Genomic DNA, 19,284 nt, shown 5'->3' on the forward strand with positions numbered 1-19,284 from the left:
ATTAAGAGCACACTTATGATAAGCACTGAGTAATGCACAGAATTGTTGAATCATTTTGCACACTTGAAACTAATATAACACTGAATGTTAATTATACCTCAATTAAAAAAATTTAGAACTCCTCAGGGATCAATTTCATCAAACATCTTATTCATAGATTTTACTTGGGTTTACTATGTTTTCTAATGATTCAAATAACAAAACACACACATAATTCAGGTTTAACTGAGATGTCGAATTTTCTGCACTTTTTATTTTTGAACACTGAGGAAACACTTTTTGAACTACTCTTATACCAAAAAACGCCTGCTTTTAGCAATGGCAAAAAAAATCTCTAACTGAAATAATAAAACTCACATAGCTACATGTATATGACATAATCAAAAACACATTTAAGATCTATTTTATCATTGTCATATGAAAGAAAGGGTTTAAGAGGATGTAAGGCATACTCTCCCTTCTACTAATGCTATGGGGATGGACACGGGAACAGCAGAGCAAATTTTGCCAGTGCGCAACAATGCAACTATAGCAGGCTGTGCAAGACCAAAAGGCCTGCTCTCAAGTAAGGCCTATGTATGTCTCAGCTGCCCCAGGAGCTGGTAGACGAAAGACATGGGCAGGGTGGTAGAGAAGAGATTAGAAGTAGTTCTTTATAAGGAGCCTTATCCAAGATGAAAAACAAAATGATGTTTTTGGAATCATACATTGAGCTCAGTCCTGCAAAATATCTGACAGGTGGACAGCAGAGGCCTCTTCTTCTTATGTGTTCCCCTTGACTTGTGGCTAGGCTTGATTACAACCTTCTCACATCCTCCAGCAGGTCATACCTCTTGCTTCCTACTCTCTTGGGTGCTGACATCTGGAGACTCATTTCAGGGCATTACCTATCAACACCAATTCCATACAATTTCACTTCTAAACAGACAACTTAGTGCATCCACCCATCCTTAAAGGTGGGAATACAGATAATCTAGCCCATTTGAAAGTGAGCAGCACAATTCCGGGGCCCATGGCAGGTGTTTAGTGATGAACGTGTGGGATACATGTGGCATGGAGGATGCTGCCCTGCACCATGAATCTTCTCAGTGAGTGTCTATCAACAATGATGGTTGGTTAGCAAGCACAGATGGCAAATTACAGATGTCTAATGAGCTCATGAGGTCATGGGAACATTATGTACATTAATTATGTAAAAATGACCTCATTTTTAAAAAACTTAAATTGGTGATGCTTATTAGGACAATGTCCAAAAAAAGCAAAGAAAGAAAACAACTCATTTGGTAAGTTCAAAAGTGCAGAAAAGACTTTACACTAGAAACTTGTTTCTAGCATCTTTAAAAGGAGCCTGTCCCCTAACCCTTTTTAGTAGGATAATTATTTTTCATCGTCTTAGACACACAGGGCTCTTTGGCCCAGAATGGTAAAATCCATTCCTCTCATGCCCTGATAAGGGATCTTGCTGACCCACCTCACCAGCGTCTGGTTATGCAGGTCCCAGACTGCGATGTTACCATCACTGCAACACGAAAAGCAGACCTTGGAGTCAGGGCTGATGGCCAGGGCATAGCAGGCAGGGGCTGAGGACGTCAGCTCTGCCTTGATGCGTGGGGTGGGAGCTGCCAGGTCCCAGATGGACAGAGTACTGGCTTCCCCTCCCACTATGAGGGTGCGACCATCAGGGAGCAATCGGCAGGAACGGATGTAGTTATCCCTGTTCTGCAGAGACAAAAACCATCAAGAGATCACTCATGAGGAAAGGAAAACAGCATTAACATGAGAGCAGAAATCCATAAAAAGTATTGTGTTCCCTCCTGGTTTTAATGAGCCATTTTTACTTATGACAATGATAAAGTGGATTAATGCTAGAAAATTACATGAAATTAGGGAAGTACTTAAACTTGATCTACAAATTTAGTGGTGAGATATTTAATCTTAATTAGCATGAAAATGCAAAGATCTAGACCCAACTCCCACCACCACCAAATCACCCTGCTGCCTGAGTCATTTGCACACACAGAAACACACACACTAAGGCAGGAGCACATGCAGTCCTGGAGTAGCCATGCCTGGGAACGGTACTACTGCTGCCACCACGGTGCCAGAGGTTAGAGATCTGAAGTCTCTTTCTTTCTGCACAGAGGGCAGCAGCGGTTGGTCAAGTGGCATCAACTGGAGACAAAACTTGATCATGGACTATTAGGGGTAGAGGGGGGAAAAACTGTCCTCCCAGCTTGTGCAGTTCTGGGAATGTTGTATACATCAATTATGTTAAGCTGACCTAACATGGTGCTGCTGCAAAAATCCCACTGCTGGTCTAAGGAAGAATATCCAATGGAAGTTCCGTAAGCAGTGCAAGGACAACTGCCCAAGAGACAGCCAAGGGGGTATCCTAGTGTCTGCCCATGAAGCGTGACAGTACTCTGGTCTCATAATGTCACAGACTGAGCGTCAGGAGCACTCTCACGGAAAGCCTCCTGGGCTTTTGCTTTTCTTAAAACTCCTTTATCAGACAGGCAAGTGAGCCTGTGCCCACATGCTGGGCAGGGTTTACAAAAGCTGCACGAGACACGCGGCACATGCCATCAAGAACTGGATAATGCTGCCTTGAGGAACTGAAAGATAGGCCTCCTCAGCGCTGAGTCTCCACATGAAAGGCCGCAAACCACCGAAGACAAGTACCCAGTTGGGATCAACTCCATGTGCTAATTGTCCATCTAAGTCCCTCACTATCCCATCCTATTTTCCGGATGAAGGTGTAAACCCTGTTCATCCATGTTGACTCACCAGACAGTCGAGCTGAGAGACGGGGCTCTTGTTGCCAGGGTGGCTGATGTCCCAGACCTTGACACAGCCCTTCCCGCCCGTGTACACGTGCCTCGTGGGGTTGCTGATGGTCACGGCGCACACCACCTCCCCGTGGTTCAGGGTGTTGATCTGGCGCGCGTGGCGGGGGATGCCAGGTCCGATGAGGGCGTCGGGAGGGAAGGGGACAGGCTGCATCTGACCGTCTGCGGTCACATGAAAGGAGTATGCTCTAAGGTAGTGGGGGAAGACAAAAAAAATAGGTAAAGGGAAATGTAAAAAAACGTCAGTTAACTGACCAGTGTAAGGAGATAAAAAAAAATAAAACATTTTCAGTGCTACACATGATTTGCAAATAAGTCAAATTTACCTGGTACAGTAGAAATAACATAATTTTCAGAGTCTCAGAGCCTCTCTGTACCTCAGTTCTCATCTTTAAAAGGGAGAGAAGGCTACCTATACTTCACAGAGAATTAAGTAAGACAGCCAACATTAGGTATAGTACCTACTCCTTCAGGGCACTCTGCAGACTTGCAATGCTTTCTACTTTGGATGATTCAGAATCCTGTGATGAGATTTTTGCCTATATATGAATTCACTCCAATCAAGTGATTTACTAATGGAGATCAAGATCAAATTTACCAGCTTTAAGAAGCTAAGAGTCTCTAGGTCTACAAGGAGAAATGACAGTTGTGCCCCTCCCTCAAAACACATTAAAAAACAAATAAAGTCCTATCAGACTTGACAGTCACTAATTCAAGTCATTCCCAATAAAATTAGGACCTGAAAAGGCATCCGGTGTGACTACCCCAAAGGCCCACCTATGAGTATTTAGCAGCTCCATCTCAAACTCATCTCCAGGAAAAACTCTACAGCTATGAAAACATTTGGTTCTAAAATGCAACTTAAGTTAGAACATTTCTTTCAACAGGTCTCTATTCTTAGGACACTGAAGTTAGGCTACGTGATGGGAGGTGGGGTGGGGGGCGGGGGCTGGGCAGTCTTCTATCACAAGCAATAGCCCATTTTGGAAATTCTGTCATTTTGCTGTGGCATGAAGCTTTGGAATGTACTCTGTTTATAGGAAAAAGTTTATACAAAGGGAAAGCATCTGTGGGTACACAACAGATTGAAGCTTGGACCTATCAGGGGAGTTTTAGAACCAAAATAGTTTACGGTTCCTTAATGCAAAAATCTACAGGCTAGCCACGTTCATCAAAATTAAGCCTGTTACTGAGGGGCCCTCATCACTCCCTCAGTGTCCCCAGAAAGGATGATGCAAGCATGCAGCAGTGGAAGATGTGCTGCCAGATAGTGGAAGGCTTTTTCTTTCTCTGCAAACAATGGAGAAAGGCACAGAACTGGGCTGTAGAAGAGAAGTAGTATGCCAGATTGCTGAGGGGGAAGGAGGAGGGGAAGCTAGGAAAACAAGACAGAAGACATTTTGGTTCAAACAACAGGACTGGAAACACACTGGATGTGTGACCTGGGACAGAGGCGCAGAGGAGGGCTTTAAGGCTTGGAACCCAGGTGCCTCAGGTAGACCATGATACATTACTGAAGTGACAGGAAAGCATGACCGAAGGTACACATGCAAGGAAGTAAATGGTTTGGTTTAAATAGTTTGGTTTTCTTCAATTTGAGGGCAGTTGGGAACCCAAACGACTCAACAGGAAGTTGAGTGCTGTGATTCAGGAAGAGAGGTTAGGTTAGAAAGGTAGTGTGCGCCTATCAACTAAGAAGTGACAGTTGAAGCTAAGGGAGTAGAAACGATGATCCTGTAGCAGATCATGCAGTGAGTACACTAGATGCAGGGGCCTGCTTCCATCTAAGAACCTCCGGTGAGAGCAGTCAGAGACACAGACCATTGAGAGAGACAATCAAGTGGAGAGATGGTGGAAGATAGTCTACCATCTGACAGCTTAACAGATTCAACCATTCAACACTTCTGGGATACTGCCTGTGTGCCAAGCACCATGCTAGCAGGACCAAGGTTACAATGGGAAGAAAAATCTCCTATCTCCTAAGGTTACAGCCTGTGGGAGTGGGGAATGGGCAGCAGGTGAGTAGTGGGGCAGACTCATTAGTGAGATATTCACATAAATAAAAAGGTCAGATGGTCAATGCGATGGACAATGCACATGTCTGGTAGTGTGGGATTTGAGTGAGGACAATGGGGCTTCGATATAGAGAGGGAGATGGTGTGAGGGGGAGGGGTATAGCAAATATGGAGGGCAGAGCAAGACAAAATGTTTATTACCTATTTTTTCAGAAACTATTTACTAAATGCCTATTATGAGTCAGGTATTATCAGGTCCTGGACATTCAGGCGTGAACAAAGTAGACAAAGTCTCTATTCTCCTGAGCCAATATGTAGAAAGGAAAGAAGATACCACATAAAAGCAGATAAATAAGTATCCTCAGTTCCCCATCAGATTATCGTGCACGCGCGCGCGCGCGCGCGCACACACACACACACACACACACACACACACACACACACACGGTGTACAAGCCTGGGGGAGCATATGAGTGAAGACGGGAAGGAGGGATGCAGGCGCTTGCACACATTGAGGGGGGAGTGTGGAATGTGCCAGGAGGCGGAATGATGCAAAGTCCCCTGAAGCAGAAGCAAATGAGAAGACTAGTGTGCACTCTGTGAATGGGGCAGGCTGAGGACAGAGGGAGGGCAGCAGTAAAAGGGACCTGGCAAGCTGTGAGGAGGAGCGTAGATACTACCCTGGGTGGAATGGAAGTCACTGGAGACTTCTGGACAGAGAGTGATAGGATTCAGTTAAGTTTTAAAGTATCATTCTGACTGCTGGGTGAAGAATGGATTACAGGTGGCAGAATGGGAAAAGGAATACTAGATGGGAGGTCTGTGCAGTAACCTAGGGGAGAAGCCAGTGGCTGGGGATTGGGAGACAGTGAGACAGCTGGGAACAGATTTGCAGTTCAAAAGATCACTACTCTGGTTGGCTGGAGGCAGAGAAGGCTGTGCTGAATGGACATGTGAATTCTGGAAGTGACACAGTGAGGGGCATTCATGAGATCTTTTTTCTGAGCCTGTTAAGTAGGTAAGTGAAGTGAAAAAGGACAGCTACAGTCGACATGGTCCAAACCCCAAGACAAGGTTACTGGGGGCCAACCTTATGAACACTGTAGTCGCATGGAATGATGGCAGGCTCTGAGGGGAGGAAGACCCTAAGCTAGTGTCAAATCTTTAATAAACTGGGGAAATCCCTCAACAAGGCAGAAGAGTAGGTAGACTCCAATGGTACAAGCCTCAAAGGGTCAGAGTTTTCACAAAAATATGAGAGTTTGGTTCTAGAAAAGACTGGGTGGGGTGTGTGTGTGTGAGAGAGAGAGAGAGAGAGACATAGCTTTTATCACCCCATCACTGCTCCTAAGGATTTCAGGATATGAAACAAATGAAGGGGCACCCCCTCATAGAGCCGCATGTGGAAGGGTCCCCTTGGGAGAGTGCTAGGTGTCGATGAGGCAAAGCGGGGAAGCCAGTAATGCTTGCAGAGGAAGGCTGAGATTCTGAGGGATGATGATAGAGAAAAAGGCTAATTGATTTAGCAATTAAAGAGGTCATGAAGACTAAACCTTAAAGAGAAAGAAAGGTTATTCCAAGTGTAGATGGTGTTATATATTCTTAATGGTAATTTACTTGAAGAAAAACCATCCCTTCTCTCTAGTATCACTAAATGGTTTCTAAGGAGCTTTGAGAATTTAAATAGTTAAGAAACCAGACACACGATTTCTCTCGAGGTTTTTGATAGGACATTCTTCAACTCAACACAACCACTCTGTGAGCACCTACTATGTTCCTAGAACTCCTTTAACAAGAATGTCAAGAGCATTAAGGATATACGTGGCCCTGTTTGCTCTTATTACATGTCAGATACTCAAGACTGGAAAAAATAAAACTCCAGTACATTCTTATCAGATTTCAAGAAACTCTTTGATGAGTAGCTGGCAAAGTGTACTGGAATGTGTAATGAAAGCCAACCATTCTAGAAATCAGAGAAACCCAGGCTTGAACAATTATTCTTTTTCTATCCAATTAAATCCATTGATAAGGATCTCTTAGCCACATGCTTAGACACAGACATCATGCTAAGAATATAAAATCGGGTAAGACATTGGCCTAGCAGCTTCCAATCTAGGAAGTGTGAGGAGTAAAGCACAGAAGTGCCCACAGTACCAGGTGAAAAACATGAAGTATGAAGTTCTGCGGTGGTTCATAAAGAAGAGACAATGCTCATGTTTCAATAGGGACATGGTACTAGAGATGGGTTTTGCAGAATGGAGGGATCTTGCCAAAGAGAGAGGAGGATGGAAAAACAATTCTGGGGGGTGCAAATAGCAGAGAGCAAGGGCTCTAAAAGGATGGGGTGCAATGATGGAAATTCCTGGACTGGTTTTGATCCAAGGATTCATTTATTTAATAACGATCCCATGGTTAAGTGGTTGGAGAAGCTGGCCTGAGCACAGGCTGATCGGATCTATCAGGAACATATATATTCATACTCTAGGCGCGCTCGCGTGCACACGCGCACACACACACACACACACTGCTATCTATGTGCTAGAAAAGGGAGGGGCTACAAGGCCAGCCTGAGAGCTCCACACACAGAATTCACAACAGGGTTTTTTGGAGGGAGAACAGGTAGGACATTATTGGGGCAACTGACAGAATACATGTTATCGCAAGGAATACAATGGGTAGGAGGAGTAAGAGACAATTATTTCAATAATCTAGATGCATGGTAATGGGGGACCTGAACTAGGCTAGGTCAAGGAAGACACACTAGAAATAATAGTGGATATAAAATTCTATAGGACTTAACGAAGGAGCTGTGAGGAAGGAGCCAATAATATGAGAGTTTCTGAGCTTAGGAAATGAGAACCAGAATACCAATACTCCCGGTGGGCAATTTGTGAGGAAGACCTAGTCGGGGGACATTGTGATATGATAAATTTGAAGTGCAAGTAATACACACTCAAGTTGTCTGAGATGTCCAGCAAATAATTAGAAACGAAGGGCTGAAGGGGGAGGGTTCAGGGAACCAGAGAATAGTGACCTGCGCTCTTCCAAAACACACGCACAAGCACCTATGTGCACAGCAGGAGAAAGCACTGAGTAGCTAAGAATGGCCCCCTAAGGAAGCTGGCAAAAAGAACAGAAGCAGCTTGGACTTCCCGAAAGGACAATACTTCAAACATCAAGGCATTTGCAAATCACTCTTTTTAAAACATGTGCATTGAAGGTGCTATTTTATTTGAAGCCATCATGCTTCGATGAAAACTCAGCATATTTAGAGAAGGTCCTTGGCCGTCCCACCCTCATCACGTTTTCCATCTCTAAAAGGCTGAGTTCTGTAACGTTGCACTCATCTTTCCCATACTTTGCAACACCTCCAAAGTTTTCAATGTCTCACAAGATGGGACTAGACCTTGAATTCACAATAAAAGATCTGGCCAGGGTACTTTATAAAGTATGACAGAAAATCAGGTTCTTTTTTTTTTTTTTAATTTTTATTTATTTACGATAGTCACAGAGAGACAGAGAGAGAGGCAGAGACACAGGCAGAGGGAGAAGCAGGCTCCATGCACCGGGAGCCTGACGTGGGATTCGATCCTGGGTCTCCAGGATCGCGCCCTGGGCCAAAGGCAGGCGCTAAACCGCTGCGCCACCCAGGGATCCCAGAAAATCAGGTTCTAAGTCACATATGAACCCACTAGTAGGTCAGCCAACCAATAAATAATTGTTAAGGGCTTACTGTGTGTGTCTAACATCGTTCCCATTTTGAAAAATCCTGCTTTATAAAAACAAACAGAACAGGGAAAAATTTCTGAATTGTGAGCAGCCTAAAAGCAATAAACCTGAGATCTTCCTTCTGTCATGGCTGCGTCCATATGCCATGTCTCATAATATAATTAGTACTATGGTTTAACTGAATAGTTTTGCACTATTTATAGATGTCTCATTTAAGTAGCAGGTGAGGATAAAAAGTCCATTTTGGGCTTATGTTGAAATTAAACTATATTGTCATTCTAATTACAAATTGAGTGGAACTCTTGCTAATTCACCAGAATAGACAAGAGGACCCAATGTGATTCATTCTGTAAAAATAATTACAACAGAGATGCACAACTGCTTTAAGTCTTTCTGGAGAAAGGTGGTACTTTGTGTGCATGGTAGGGAAAGACTTTAGGTGATTTATTATATTTTACATTCTAGCACCAAAAAAAGAGTTTCTGTAGAAAAATACATACATGACCAAGTCTCACAATTCTGTATCTTAAGATCTCAGGAGCCACCTGTTATAATCATTTCTTCTGAGAAATCTAAAATAAAAATACAGTATCTCAAATGCATAAATGAATGTGAATTTACAGGTTTTGACACTTGTACAAAGACACACTAATGACAGGAACATGGAGTCTAATTTACTCAAACTAATTTTCTTGGGTCATTTCTACCCACTACAATATGTTCAATTATATAAGCAGTTGAAGAACTGATAATGTCCTGAGTCAACGCTAAACCAGAAATGATGCTCTGGTTGACTGAAAAGTCCCATGTACCAAACACGGTACCAAACATGTAACACATTACCTCGTCACCAGCTTGTCAGGGCGTGCCATCCCTGGTTTATAGATGAGCCAACTAAAGTTTACAAAGTTAAGAAACTGTTCAGTAGTTGTCAACTGGGAGAGTAAAAGTTCAAATTTAGATGTCACACTCTAGAACTCACTCTGTTGACCACACCATGCTCTCTTTGTGGGATTCGTAATGTCATTGGCCAATTGCATGAGATGTGGGTTCTATCAATCCCAGGAACAAAAATTTGCAACCATCTTCAAACCATCAATCTTCTCAAAAGGATCTCAATGATTCTATAATGCTAAGTATCAAGACTAGGAGAAGGAAGGGAATCTGGCTCGAGGCTCAGAAGAGCCTCCTGAATCAGACCAGCTCTAATTCAACAGTGGCTCAGACAGCCCAAACCTAAACCAAGACTGCCATTCTTCTTCATGGGCACCAAATACCCATTCACTCCTTGTGGCCCCTGGGCAGTAGCTGAGATGAGAAGCACCAGCTCTTCTGTTCTAGTGGTTATACTACAGCTCTGGTGCAACAGCTAGTTAACCAAGTGTTAACTATGCAGTACCTGAACACGGGATAATACCTTTTCCTTAAAAACAAAACAAGACAGAACAAAAAAGCCCTCTCCATCGTCACAGGTTCTTATGGAACTCCTAGGTATTTGAGTTATTTGATCAATCCTATGACCTTGTTATTTAGTCACTGTTTGAAATAGACCAAACTTTCACCTTCAAATACAACAGAGTTCTTGGTCAACAAGACTAATAAGTCAGTCAACAACTATTTGCGGAACACACACAAGTACACAGAATTTTACGCTGAGGGGTATTTATACCTTCAATTCTCAGGGAACTTAAAGTCTGATTTGCCTTCCTCTCTTATTATCAGTCAAATATTTATGAAGCAACTTGGCTATGGAGCCAGCATTGTGTTTGATACAACAGGGAAGCTTAGCATAGATCTGCACAGAAGTAAGCTACACAAGTTATTACACATGGGAAATAACGCGGTGACAGCTAAGTGCCTGAGTGTATAGTAGTGAATAAACAAGCAATGGGAGATCAGAGAAGAGAGGGACTGGCTGGCTCACTTACACACTCTCTCTCTCCCCACTTCTCTCACTCATTTAAAACATATATATTGTGAGCACCAATTATGAACCAGGTACCGTTCTAGGCACTGGAGCTACTTCTGCAAATGAAGAGCAAAGAGGTCTCTTCTGCTCTCATGGACCTTACATTCAAGCAGGGAGAGGCAGATAACGGAACGGGTACAGACAAGTACAAAAACATGCCGAAGGAAGAGAACAATGATGGAGAGAGGTAGGGAGAGAAGGATGCTATTTTAGATAGGGCTGTCAGGGCAGAATGCTCTAGTAAGTGACATTTCTCACTTGAAGTGAGAAATAAGCCATAGAAGTACTACCACAGGAAGGTCCAGTAAAGAGCAAATGCCCCGAGGCAGGCCAGCCACCAAGGAGGTCTCTGGGAGAGGGGAATTAACTGCAAGGGAGGGTAAAGTGTTGGTAGCAGAGGGTGGGGAGAAAGCACCAGCCTGGGGAAGCAGCAGGTGTCTGGCATGTGTAGTGACAGGACACCAGTAGAAAGAGCCATGAGAATATATACATACATGTGACGAATAAGGCAGGGAGGGTCTGCAGGGATATTTCCCAAAGACAGGAGAGAGGAAGCAAGCCGGGATTTTAAGGGAAGAGCCGGTGTTATTTTACAGTCAAGTCTCTGCATCTGGGAAGATGAAGCCAGAGACAAGCGTGCATAGGTAATAAAAAGGTGCGCTGGACTGAAATGAAGGATGTGCAATGAGATACGGTGAGAGATTAGAATGTACAAGAAGAGACTGGAAAAACTGATGTGTGCGTTCTGCTTTCATAACTCAAGGGGGCTGTGAATACAGCCTCTCCAAATATCCACCTCACAGGATGATAAACCAAATGAGCAAGCCACCTTTTCCGCAAACACAATTGAACATAAGACCACACTTCTTTCTCTTCACAGTCTTTGAAGTTTGGCACGTCTTTTCCCAACATGCTCAAATTTTGAGCATCCAGGTTTGCACATAAAACGTTTCTTTCAAGGCAACAAAAGAATTCAGTAACAGACGTAGAGAAGACCTGACTGCTGGAGATGCCTCAGTAATTTGCATTTCCATATTAGAAGCTCAAGATTTTAAATTGAAAATACAAAACCCCACCTCATTACCTCTTTCCTTGTGCAAAGAGAAAATGGAAATTCTTTGCGAAGGAAAAAAAACAAAAACAAAATATGAGCCTGGGCAGCTTCCCCCCACTGCCTAGCAGTGCACAGCTGAAAGGGCCAGCAAGGGCTCAGGGCCTGGCACATGGTGAGCACGAGGCTCAGAGGTACTCACGGTTTTCCTCCCGGAATGCCTGTCAGGTTTGGAGGTATTGCTGGCACACGCATGTGATGGTGTGGATCAAATCCAACCTAAAATTTTCCCAAGCAAAATAACAGAAACAAACACAATTACACTAACTTATCTCAGCCTACTCAATACCTCTCTAAATACTGGGAGAACACAGACTTTAAATTTAGAAATATACATAGGGAAGTATCAACCGATGAAAAAATAGGATGTTTACAATTTTAGTGGTAACATACTGGGGGGGGGGGGTGGAACATACATGAAAAGAATAACTTGTATAATTTTTTTTTTAAGTTTATGATGGAAACAGGGTTCACTACATTCATTACTATTTGCTCTACTCTTGTAGGTTTAAAGTTAAAAGGAAACCTAAAATATCAAGGACATTTCCTCACCTTAGAAAAGGCAATGGATCTCACAGTATAACTGCATGTAGTTTAATTTGCAGATATGATGGGTCCCTACGTTCAAATACACGTCTGAACATCCCAGAAGCCATGGAATGGTTTGATTTCGCGAAGACCCATGAACATACCACTGGTGATCTTCCGTAGGCGGCGGCAGCAGCAGCAGCAGCAGCGGCTGCACTCATCTGAGGGGAAATATTATGCAGTCCTGCATAGGCGGCGCCGGGGCTGGTCAGCTCACCATTCATCCCAGCATGGGGCACGATCCCAAACGGGGTTGGATATGGACAAGGGACTGCCATCGGGGTCCTCAGGCTTGAGGCTACAGAGCAAAACAGAAGGAGAGAAGAGAAAAAACAAGAACACAGGAAATAATAAGGAAGTAAGACATTAAAATATACCTTAAAAAAACAGGATCCAGTGCTCAAATTCGCTTATTTTAATATACTCAGGTGAAATAACTCTTAACAGACTTTTGATGCAGGTTATTACTACTCTTAAGGTATGGCACTATTTGCATTGCTTTGTTTAAAAAAGTGCAGAAAACTCTTCTTACTAACCCAAAGGGTCGACTCCTGCTGGCTTTCCAGGCACAGGCCGCAATCCGGGGGTGGAGGTACTGCCTGGGGTGGGTGCATCAGTTCGCGGAGTAGGGGTATTGGACTTTGAAACAGGAGTAGTAGATTTTTCATTCTAATAGAGATAGAAGAGAATACAGCAGCAATGAGAACACAGTTTTTACAATGATGTTAAACGTTTTTAAAAAGGCAAGTCAAAAGGGAAAGAGAAAGAAATGGAAAAAGTTCCTCAGGTTGGGCCTTTAGTTCTAAAATTAAAAAGAACCAACCAACAAACAAACAGATCCCTGAGAGCACAAAACCAACGGTTCAGTTCAGGAGGGTATAAACTAAAGTAGAATCTAGAGTAGAGAAGATGATTTCCAGGAAACTGGTATGAGTCAGACAGAGGCTGATAATCATGATGTCCTATGAAACAAACACTTGCTGGTTGCTTTGATTCAAGGCTGCTTGAGCTGGGTTCCTGATGGACTGTTCATGTCACAAGAGGTTTCCTGGTTAACAGGTCCCATTAGAACAGATCCACGCCTAAATCATCACAGAGATCAGTAGAGAGGAGATGCCAATACAAGACCAGAAGGCCAAAAGAGAACAGGAAAAAAAACTTAATGTACCTCTGTTCCAGACACATCCCCCTAATTTGCAGACAACCTAAGGAACTTTCTTTCCTTCAGTTGCAAATTCAGAAGACTATATGAAAACTGAATTTGTCTTTTTTTTTTAATGTTATGTTACAAGGAAATAACTGGTGAAGAAAAAGGAAGACATACACACAAAAATGCAATTAACTACACAGCCACAGAAGAAGGGGATATGGGGAGATTATCCTGACTTGCAAGCAGTTTCATTTTTGCATTTGTGATTTGTGGTGTGAGTCAAGGAAGACTTTTGTAAATGACAGATTACTTGTTAGACAGGAAGGGAAAATTATTGCAGTCATATATAGCTTGGTAATTCAAACAAAGCTAGCAACGAAATCACATCCCAGTCGAAAACTAAATTTACCATAAACCATAGGTGACAAAACCATCTCTGTAAGCCTGGTGTGTATTTCTTCATCTTTGCTGAGACACGTTTCACTCAATTTCCCCATATCCCTCCCCTATCCTTGCAAAAAGACTCATAAAACAAACATCTATCACCAGTAAGTCAGTAAACCCATTCTGTTCCCAAAGTACTTTTGTCAATTAAGCTCGAATATTGAAAATCTAAGTATATTTGGAATTAAGAGTCCTTGTAGAAAAATGTGAAAAATACCAAATTTACCAAATAATCAAAGCCAAGCATCTTGAAACAGGCCACGCTAAGAAAGAGGATGAAGAGCAGCTTACAAGGCTAAGTTCTTTGGATTTGGAGGAAGGGGTGCTGCTGGAGGACGCAATGGAGGCTGGGCTGATAGGGGCGTCTTTCTTGAGCAGGCGCGCCTTGTCCAGGCCGTTCTCTCTGGGGGAGTGTGCTGGACTCCCCCGAGGGGAAGATGGGTCCTACAGGGAAACAGCAAGGGCAGTAATGCAGCACAGCACACTCACAATGCTAGAATACTTGAGTGCGGAAAGCACAAAGCAGTGCAGAATGAATGCTCTGTAATCGATAATAAAAGATTCACCGAATTGCTAAAGAAAATATTTGGTAGAATGCAATATTTACAGCACAGCTAATCCTTGCAGGACATGGGTTAGATCTGTGCAGTTCCATTTATATGCAGATTTTTTTTATAAATATGCTACAGTACTGTAAATTGTATCTTCTCTGCCTTATGATCTTCCTAACAACATGTTCTTTTCTCTAGCTTTCTTTATTTTAAGAATACAGTAATACATATAACATACAAAATACCTGTTCCTGACTGTTAATGTTATCTGTAAGGCTTTAGGTCAAAAGTAGGCTGTTAGTAGTTAAGTTTTGGGGGGAGTCGAAAATTATATGTGGCAGCACAATGGGCATACTTGCTGAATCACTATGTTGTACACCTGAAACTAATGTAACATTGTGTGTCAATTATACTTAAAGAAGTGGGGGGGGGATTACATGAGGATTTTCAACTTTGTGGGAGGTTAGTACCCTAAAACTGCCCTCCCTACCATTGTTCAAGGGTCAGCTGTACTTATTCAAAAACAAAAATCAAAACCCTACAAATATACAGGTCGCTTGCCAATAAGATCTGAAGGCTGACCACATATATCTGGTGTGCATTCATGGTGATAGCAAAACACACTTGTATTTTTATAGAAAAGAATAGCAATATAAAAAGGATCAATAATAAATACATAAATTTCAGGTAAATAAAAAGTGGGTCCCTTTGGAAATGGAGCGCACACATTCTGAATACTGTGTGGACACTAGTCATTGTTACAGTGGTAAGAACAAGACGCTGAACAAGCCATAAAACGTACCTCATTAGAAACGTCAACCACCAAATTGTCATCACTCTTCTCTCCATCGCTGTCCTGCATCAACAATTGACAAGCATTACCTCCTCCCCTACCACATGCGTACACAATACAAAGGCCAGATTTACCCCAGATAAATTCAGGTTAATTCCTCACCTCTTACAAAAATGAACTGCACCCAAGAGTGCTAAACACTTTACAATGTACTCTGTTCTTTAATCCTCATGATGATTTTTAAGGTAAGTAATATGATGATTCCACTTTACAGTTTAAAAAACTGAAGCTTATGGCTTGCTACTCCAAAGCTAGTGGAAGCTGGCACAACCAGGCTAAATCCAGCCTACTGTCAGGTGTGATGTGCGTTCTCTCAGTTTAAAACACTGGGTAAGTAGCCAGCATTTTAAGATTGGGAGGTTTCACACGAAAATCCAAACTTTCTTTCTTTTTTTTTTTTTTCTTGAGGCCTGCAGTCCTGCAGGGCACCACCACAGGGAGCAGAGCAGGCCCTGGCTGCATCCACCCCAGTCCCACCCAGCTGGCTTCCTTCACTCTATGACTTGAAGGGTCAGTCACTGAAGGGAAATGAGCTTCAACTCATGCTAGGGACACATCTGGATGCCTCTGCAAGTTATACTCTACTTGCTTTACCCCTCAGCGCAAATTCCTTTTAGACATTTTAACAGGCTAGGATTTTACATTTTCCTTAACATTTCTAGTTGACTGCAGGAAATTCAAGCACCTTGAAATACAGAGGGAAGCAAATGCATCTCTAGAAACAGTACTATGAAAGCCCTACAATGTCTTCTATTGGCGGCCAGACAGTGCACTGTGCTCTGACTCATGTACACGTGTGTGCTGCCCTGCACACAGAGGCTGCAGCTAGCCAACTGACACACAGTTCTATACACGGTCACTATTTTTTTTCTCGTCTGGTCTAATTCTAGTTGGTAATAGTCATAAAATGGCTGTGGATAAAAAGCAGAGTAAACTGGTTTCCCCCAAAGCAAAGATGAATGAACTTACATAACGAGCTGCAATTTCCTTTTCTTCAGTTTTCTGCTTTTTGCTGTCAGAGGAGTAGTCTGTGGAGTTTCTGTGCTTCTCGGCACCTCGGAAACTGGCCGACGGGGATACCGAAGAGCTCTGTAATTCAAAAAGAAAGCAGGGTTGAGGAATGACCATCCACTTCACAGTGAGTTGTGCAGATCTAATGTCCCTTTTGTTCATTAGTGCGCACCTGTAAAATTGTTAGGAGGAGACAGGAGGGAACAGTGGAGGTGAACGGAAGAGGCAAAGGAGGCTCAGCAGGAAACCAAGGGGAAACCGGGACAAGGGGATGAAGGGGGGAAAAAGGAACCAATAGGAAAGAAGAAATGGAGACAGGACGGAGGGAGTCAAGGAATAAAAAAGGAGGCAAAGAACAGCAAATTCAGAAGACAGAATGGGTCTGGTCTCAAGGAGATGTAGATTACACTGGGGCGGTAGCTTGAAAGCAGTGAGAAAGGAAGCAGATAGAAGAGAAAATGGAAGGAAAGAAAAGGTGAGCCCCTGCCCCCCTGGGGGCCCCAGTTTGCTGGGTAATGGGAAACCAGTAACTTAAGCCTGTACAGAGACAAAGAATACATTAGAATCCATCTTGAGAAAAACTAGTAATTCTACAAAGAAAAAGGAAGAGAGGTACAACCCCAAAATGGTGATCATGTGACACAAAGGTCATATTTATGTAATTTTGCTAAGTCCCTTGTTTTAAGGTTATGAGTCGCAAATAAAAATAACAAAACAAAATGCCTGCAAAAATTCACTCTAGTCCTTTTCTGACTCCTACAGTTTTCATGAGCTGGCTCCTTTGTATCTCTGGAAACCCTAGAACTCCATTAGGACCAGGCAACTGAGAAAGACAGACACTCCCTTCTTGGGTCACAGCTGGGAACGAACCATACAGGCTCAGGAGAGGTCTGTCATCTCTGCTCTTCCAGAGAGTTCCCAACTGGAGGAGGCCTATACGCTGAAAATAAACACTGAAGTACAGAAAAGGAGTCTGTCTACCACAGAAGCCAAGGTGATTACTACTGGGCACATTCAGACAGTACAAGAGCTTAAAATCACATATAAAGAATCGTGAAGAAAAAAGCATCAACGAAACCTGGAAGCAACCTTATGAACTGGCCAATGACTCCGTTCCAGACAGACCAAAGAGGAGCCCGCCTGACAGTAAGGTGAGGTGTGGGGGAGGTACGAGGGCTGACCTGTGGAGGGTGGCTCATAAAGGCCAGAGAGGCCCAGTCCCTCTCAGCAGGGCACCAGCATGGGGCTCTGAGTGCTACATTAACCCAGGATGGGCAGTGGAAAGAACACCTGGGATATGGGAAAACAATTTCTAGGAAGAACAAACAATCACCACCAGGATATCTTTGCCTTGCATCTAAATCAATTCAGGAAACTGTTCCGTAAAGCTCTTCCTCACTGATAACTGTACTCTTCTCATAGAAAATTAAGCCCTTGTACTTTTTTTCCTTTATCTTAGTCTGATGGTAATAATTAACATTTATGAAGATACACAACATTTACAACGGCTTTTAAATTAACTATGGGAGGCAGAGTGATAGCCAGAACTTTTGGCTCTTTATCCCTTTTCACTTCCACTGAACCTTAATGCCACATTTTCTTTTGTGGCTAAACTTTCGAAGCCCATTGTTAGAGGAAAACCAATAAACTTTTCTTTTTCCATGCTGGGTCTACATCGCTACCAAGACACCACCCCCTAGTGGTCACCTGTGGTGATGGCAACCCCACCACCAGCTCCAAAGGATGGAAGGAGGGGGTAGGAGTTTGGTGGCAGGGGAAGATGGGAAGGACAAATGAGTTGGTTCCCAATGATAGGGCTGGGTACCTCCAAAGGCTTCCTTCCTGTACTATTCTCTCAGTCTTCAGTGAATACTCTAAGTCAGAGGCACCAAACCCTGTGGCTAACCCTACTCATTCGCCCTTAAGCTTAATGGCAGAAACGATGGCAGATGTCATTCAGTCAAGGCTAAAAAGACCGAAGCTGAACAATTTTTTAAATTGGACTGCTGCTTCATTTTCATGTACCCTAGTTGAGTTCCAATCCTCACTCCCAAGCCATCAGACATGGTTCAATGCTTCTGCTTTGCTTTCACACTGTGACCAGGTTTTTGTGACCATTACTGCATGGAAATCATCCTTGCAAACATCACCTGTGAGCCACTACCTACCATATTCGATGTCAGAACCCCATATCTAGTGTCCCCCTCTCCAGTCTCTCCGCCACATTTCTAGGGTTCGTATTTCCCAAAAGAGAGATTCGACCACTTCTCACTCTTCCTTAAAAACAACAAATGGTTTCTCACCATCCTTAAGGAAAAAATGTCCAAATTTCTGAGCGTGGCCTTCTCTGCGAAGCCCTTCACTCCCTATCCTCACCCAGGGCCCTGGCCTTAGAGCTCAGGGCTCTGTGCATTTTTCTTGCATCTGTAGCCTTTTTTCCTGGCCTAGAAGAATGCCCATTTCCCCTCAGTATCTTTGTGTTGAAACCCATATTCTAAAGGACTGGCTCTCATGTCACCTTTTAAAGCTCACGCAGATGCTGTCAGGCAGAATTAATCACTCAATTCCTCCTTGTTCCCTTAACACTTAGTTCACCCAGTGAGTAGAGCACTCACAATCGATATGTGGCTATTTGTTTACAAGGCCACTTCCCACTCCAGGCTGTGGGTTACCTGGGGTGGGGGCCCTCGGCACAGCGAGCAGCAGAGAACTGCCCAGTAATGTTTTTGAACATAAATGAGCAAACATCCCTTTGTACCAACCTTGACCAAAAATTCATATGATACATTCCCTTCCAGCAGACCACTAGGCTGAACAGCAACACAAGAAACCATTCGTTACGGTAAGATCTGAGTAGTGATGCCCTTCAGAAAGCACAGCCTGGGAGCTGTGCCTCTTTCTCACCTCTACTCTCTCACCTACTTCCACATGCCTTCATCCTACTCATTTGATATTTTACAAAAAGAAACCTGTATGTGTGTATCATTAACAACAATCTGAGCCCTGTGATTCTA

The 19,284-nt window shown here is 43.2% G+C and overlaps 1 protein-coding gene across 7 annotated transcripts in view; it reads right to left on the minus strand.

Annotated features, from left to right (window-relative positions):
- TLE4 (TLE family member 4, transcriptional corepressor) overlaps positions 1–19,284 on the minus strand; it is a 142,309-nt gene that overhangs the window by 5,384 nt on the left and 117,641 nt on the right. For all 7 annotated transcript variants that reach the window (XM_055309728.1, XM_055309725.1, XM_055309723.1 and 4 more), the window contains 8 exons: positions 16,229–16,348; positions 15,209–15,262; positions 14,147–14,299; positions 12,798–12,930; positions 12,366–12,559; positions 11,816–11,892; positions 2,788–3,037; positions 1,472–1,719 (listed from right to left, as the gene is read on the minus strand). In XM_055309728.1, the coding sequence (XP_055165703.1) occupies positions 1,472–1,719; positions 2,788–3,037; positions 11,816–11,892; positions 12,366–12,559; positions 12,798–12,930; positions 14,147–14,299; positions 15,209–15,262; positions 16,229–16,348 (1,229 nt within the window). The remainder of the gene's footprint in view (positions 1–1,471; positions 1,720–2,787; positions 3,038–11,815; positions 11,893–12,365; positions 12,560–12,797; positions 12,931–14,146; positions 14,300–15,208; positions 15,263–16,228; positions 16,349–19,284) is intronic.

This window comes from Nyctereutes procyonoides, unplaced genomic scaffold (assembly GCF_905146905.1).
Source record: "Nyctereutes procyonoides isolate TBG_1078 unplaced genomic scaffold, NYPRO_anot_genome, whole genome shotgun sequence".
Lineage (NCBI taxonomy): Eukaryota > Metazoa > Chordata > Mammalia > Carnivora > Canidae > Nyctereutes > Nyctereutes procyonoides.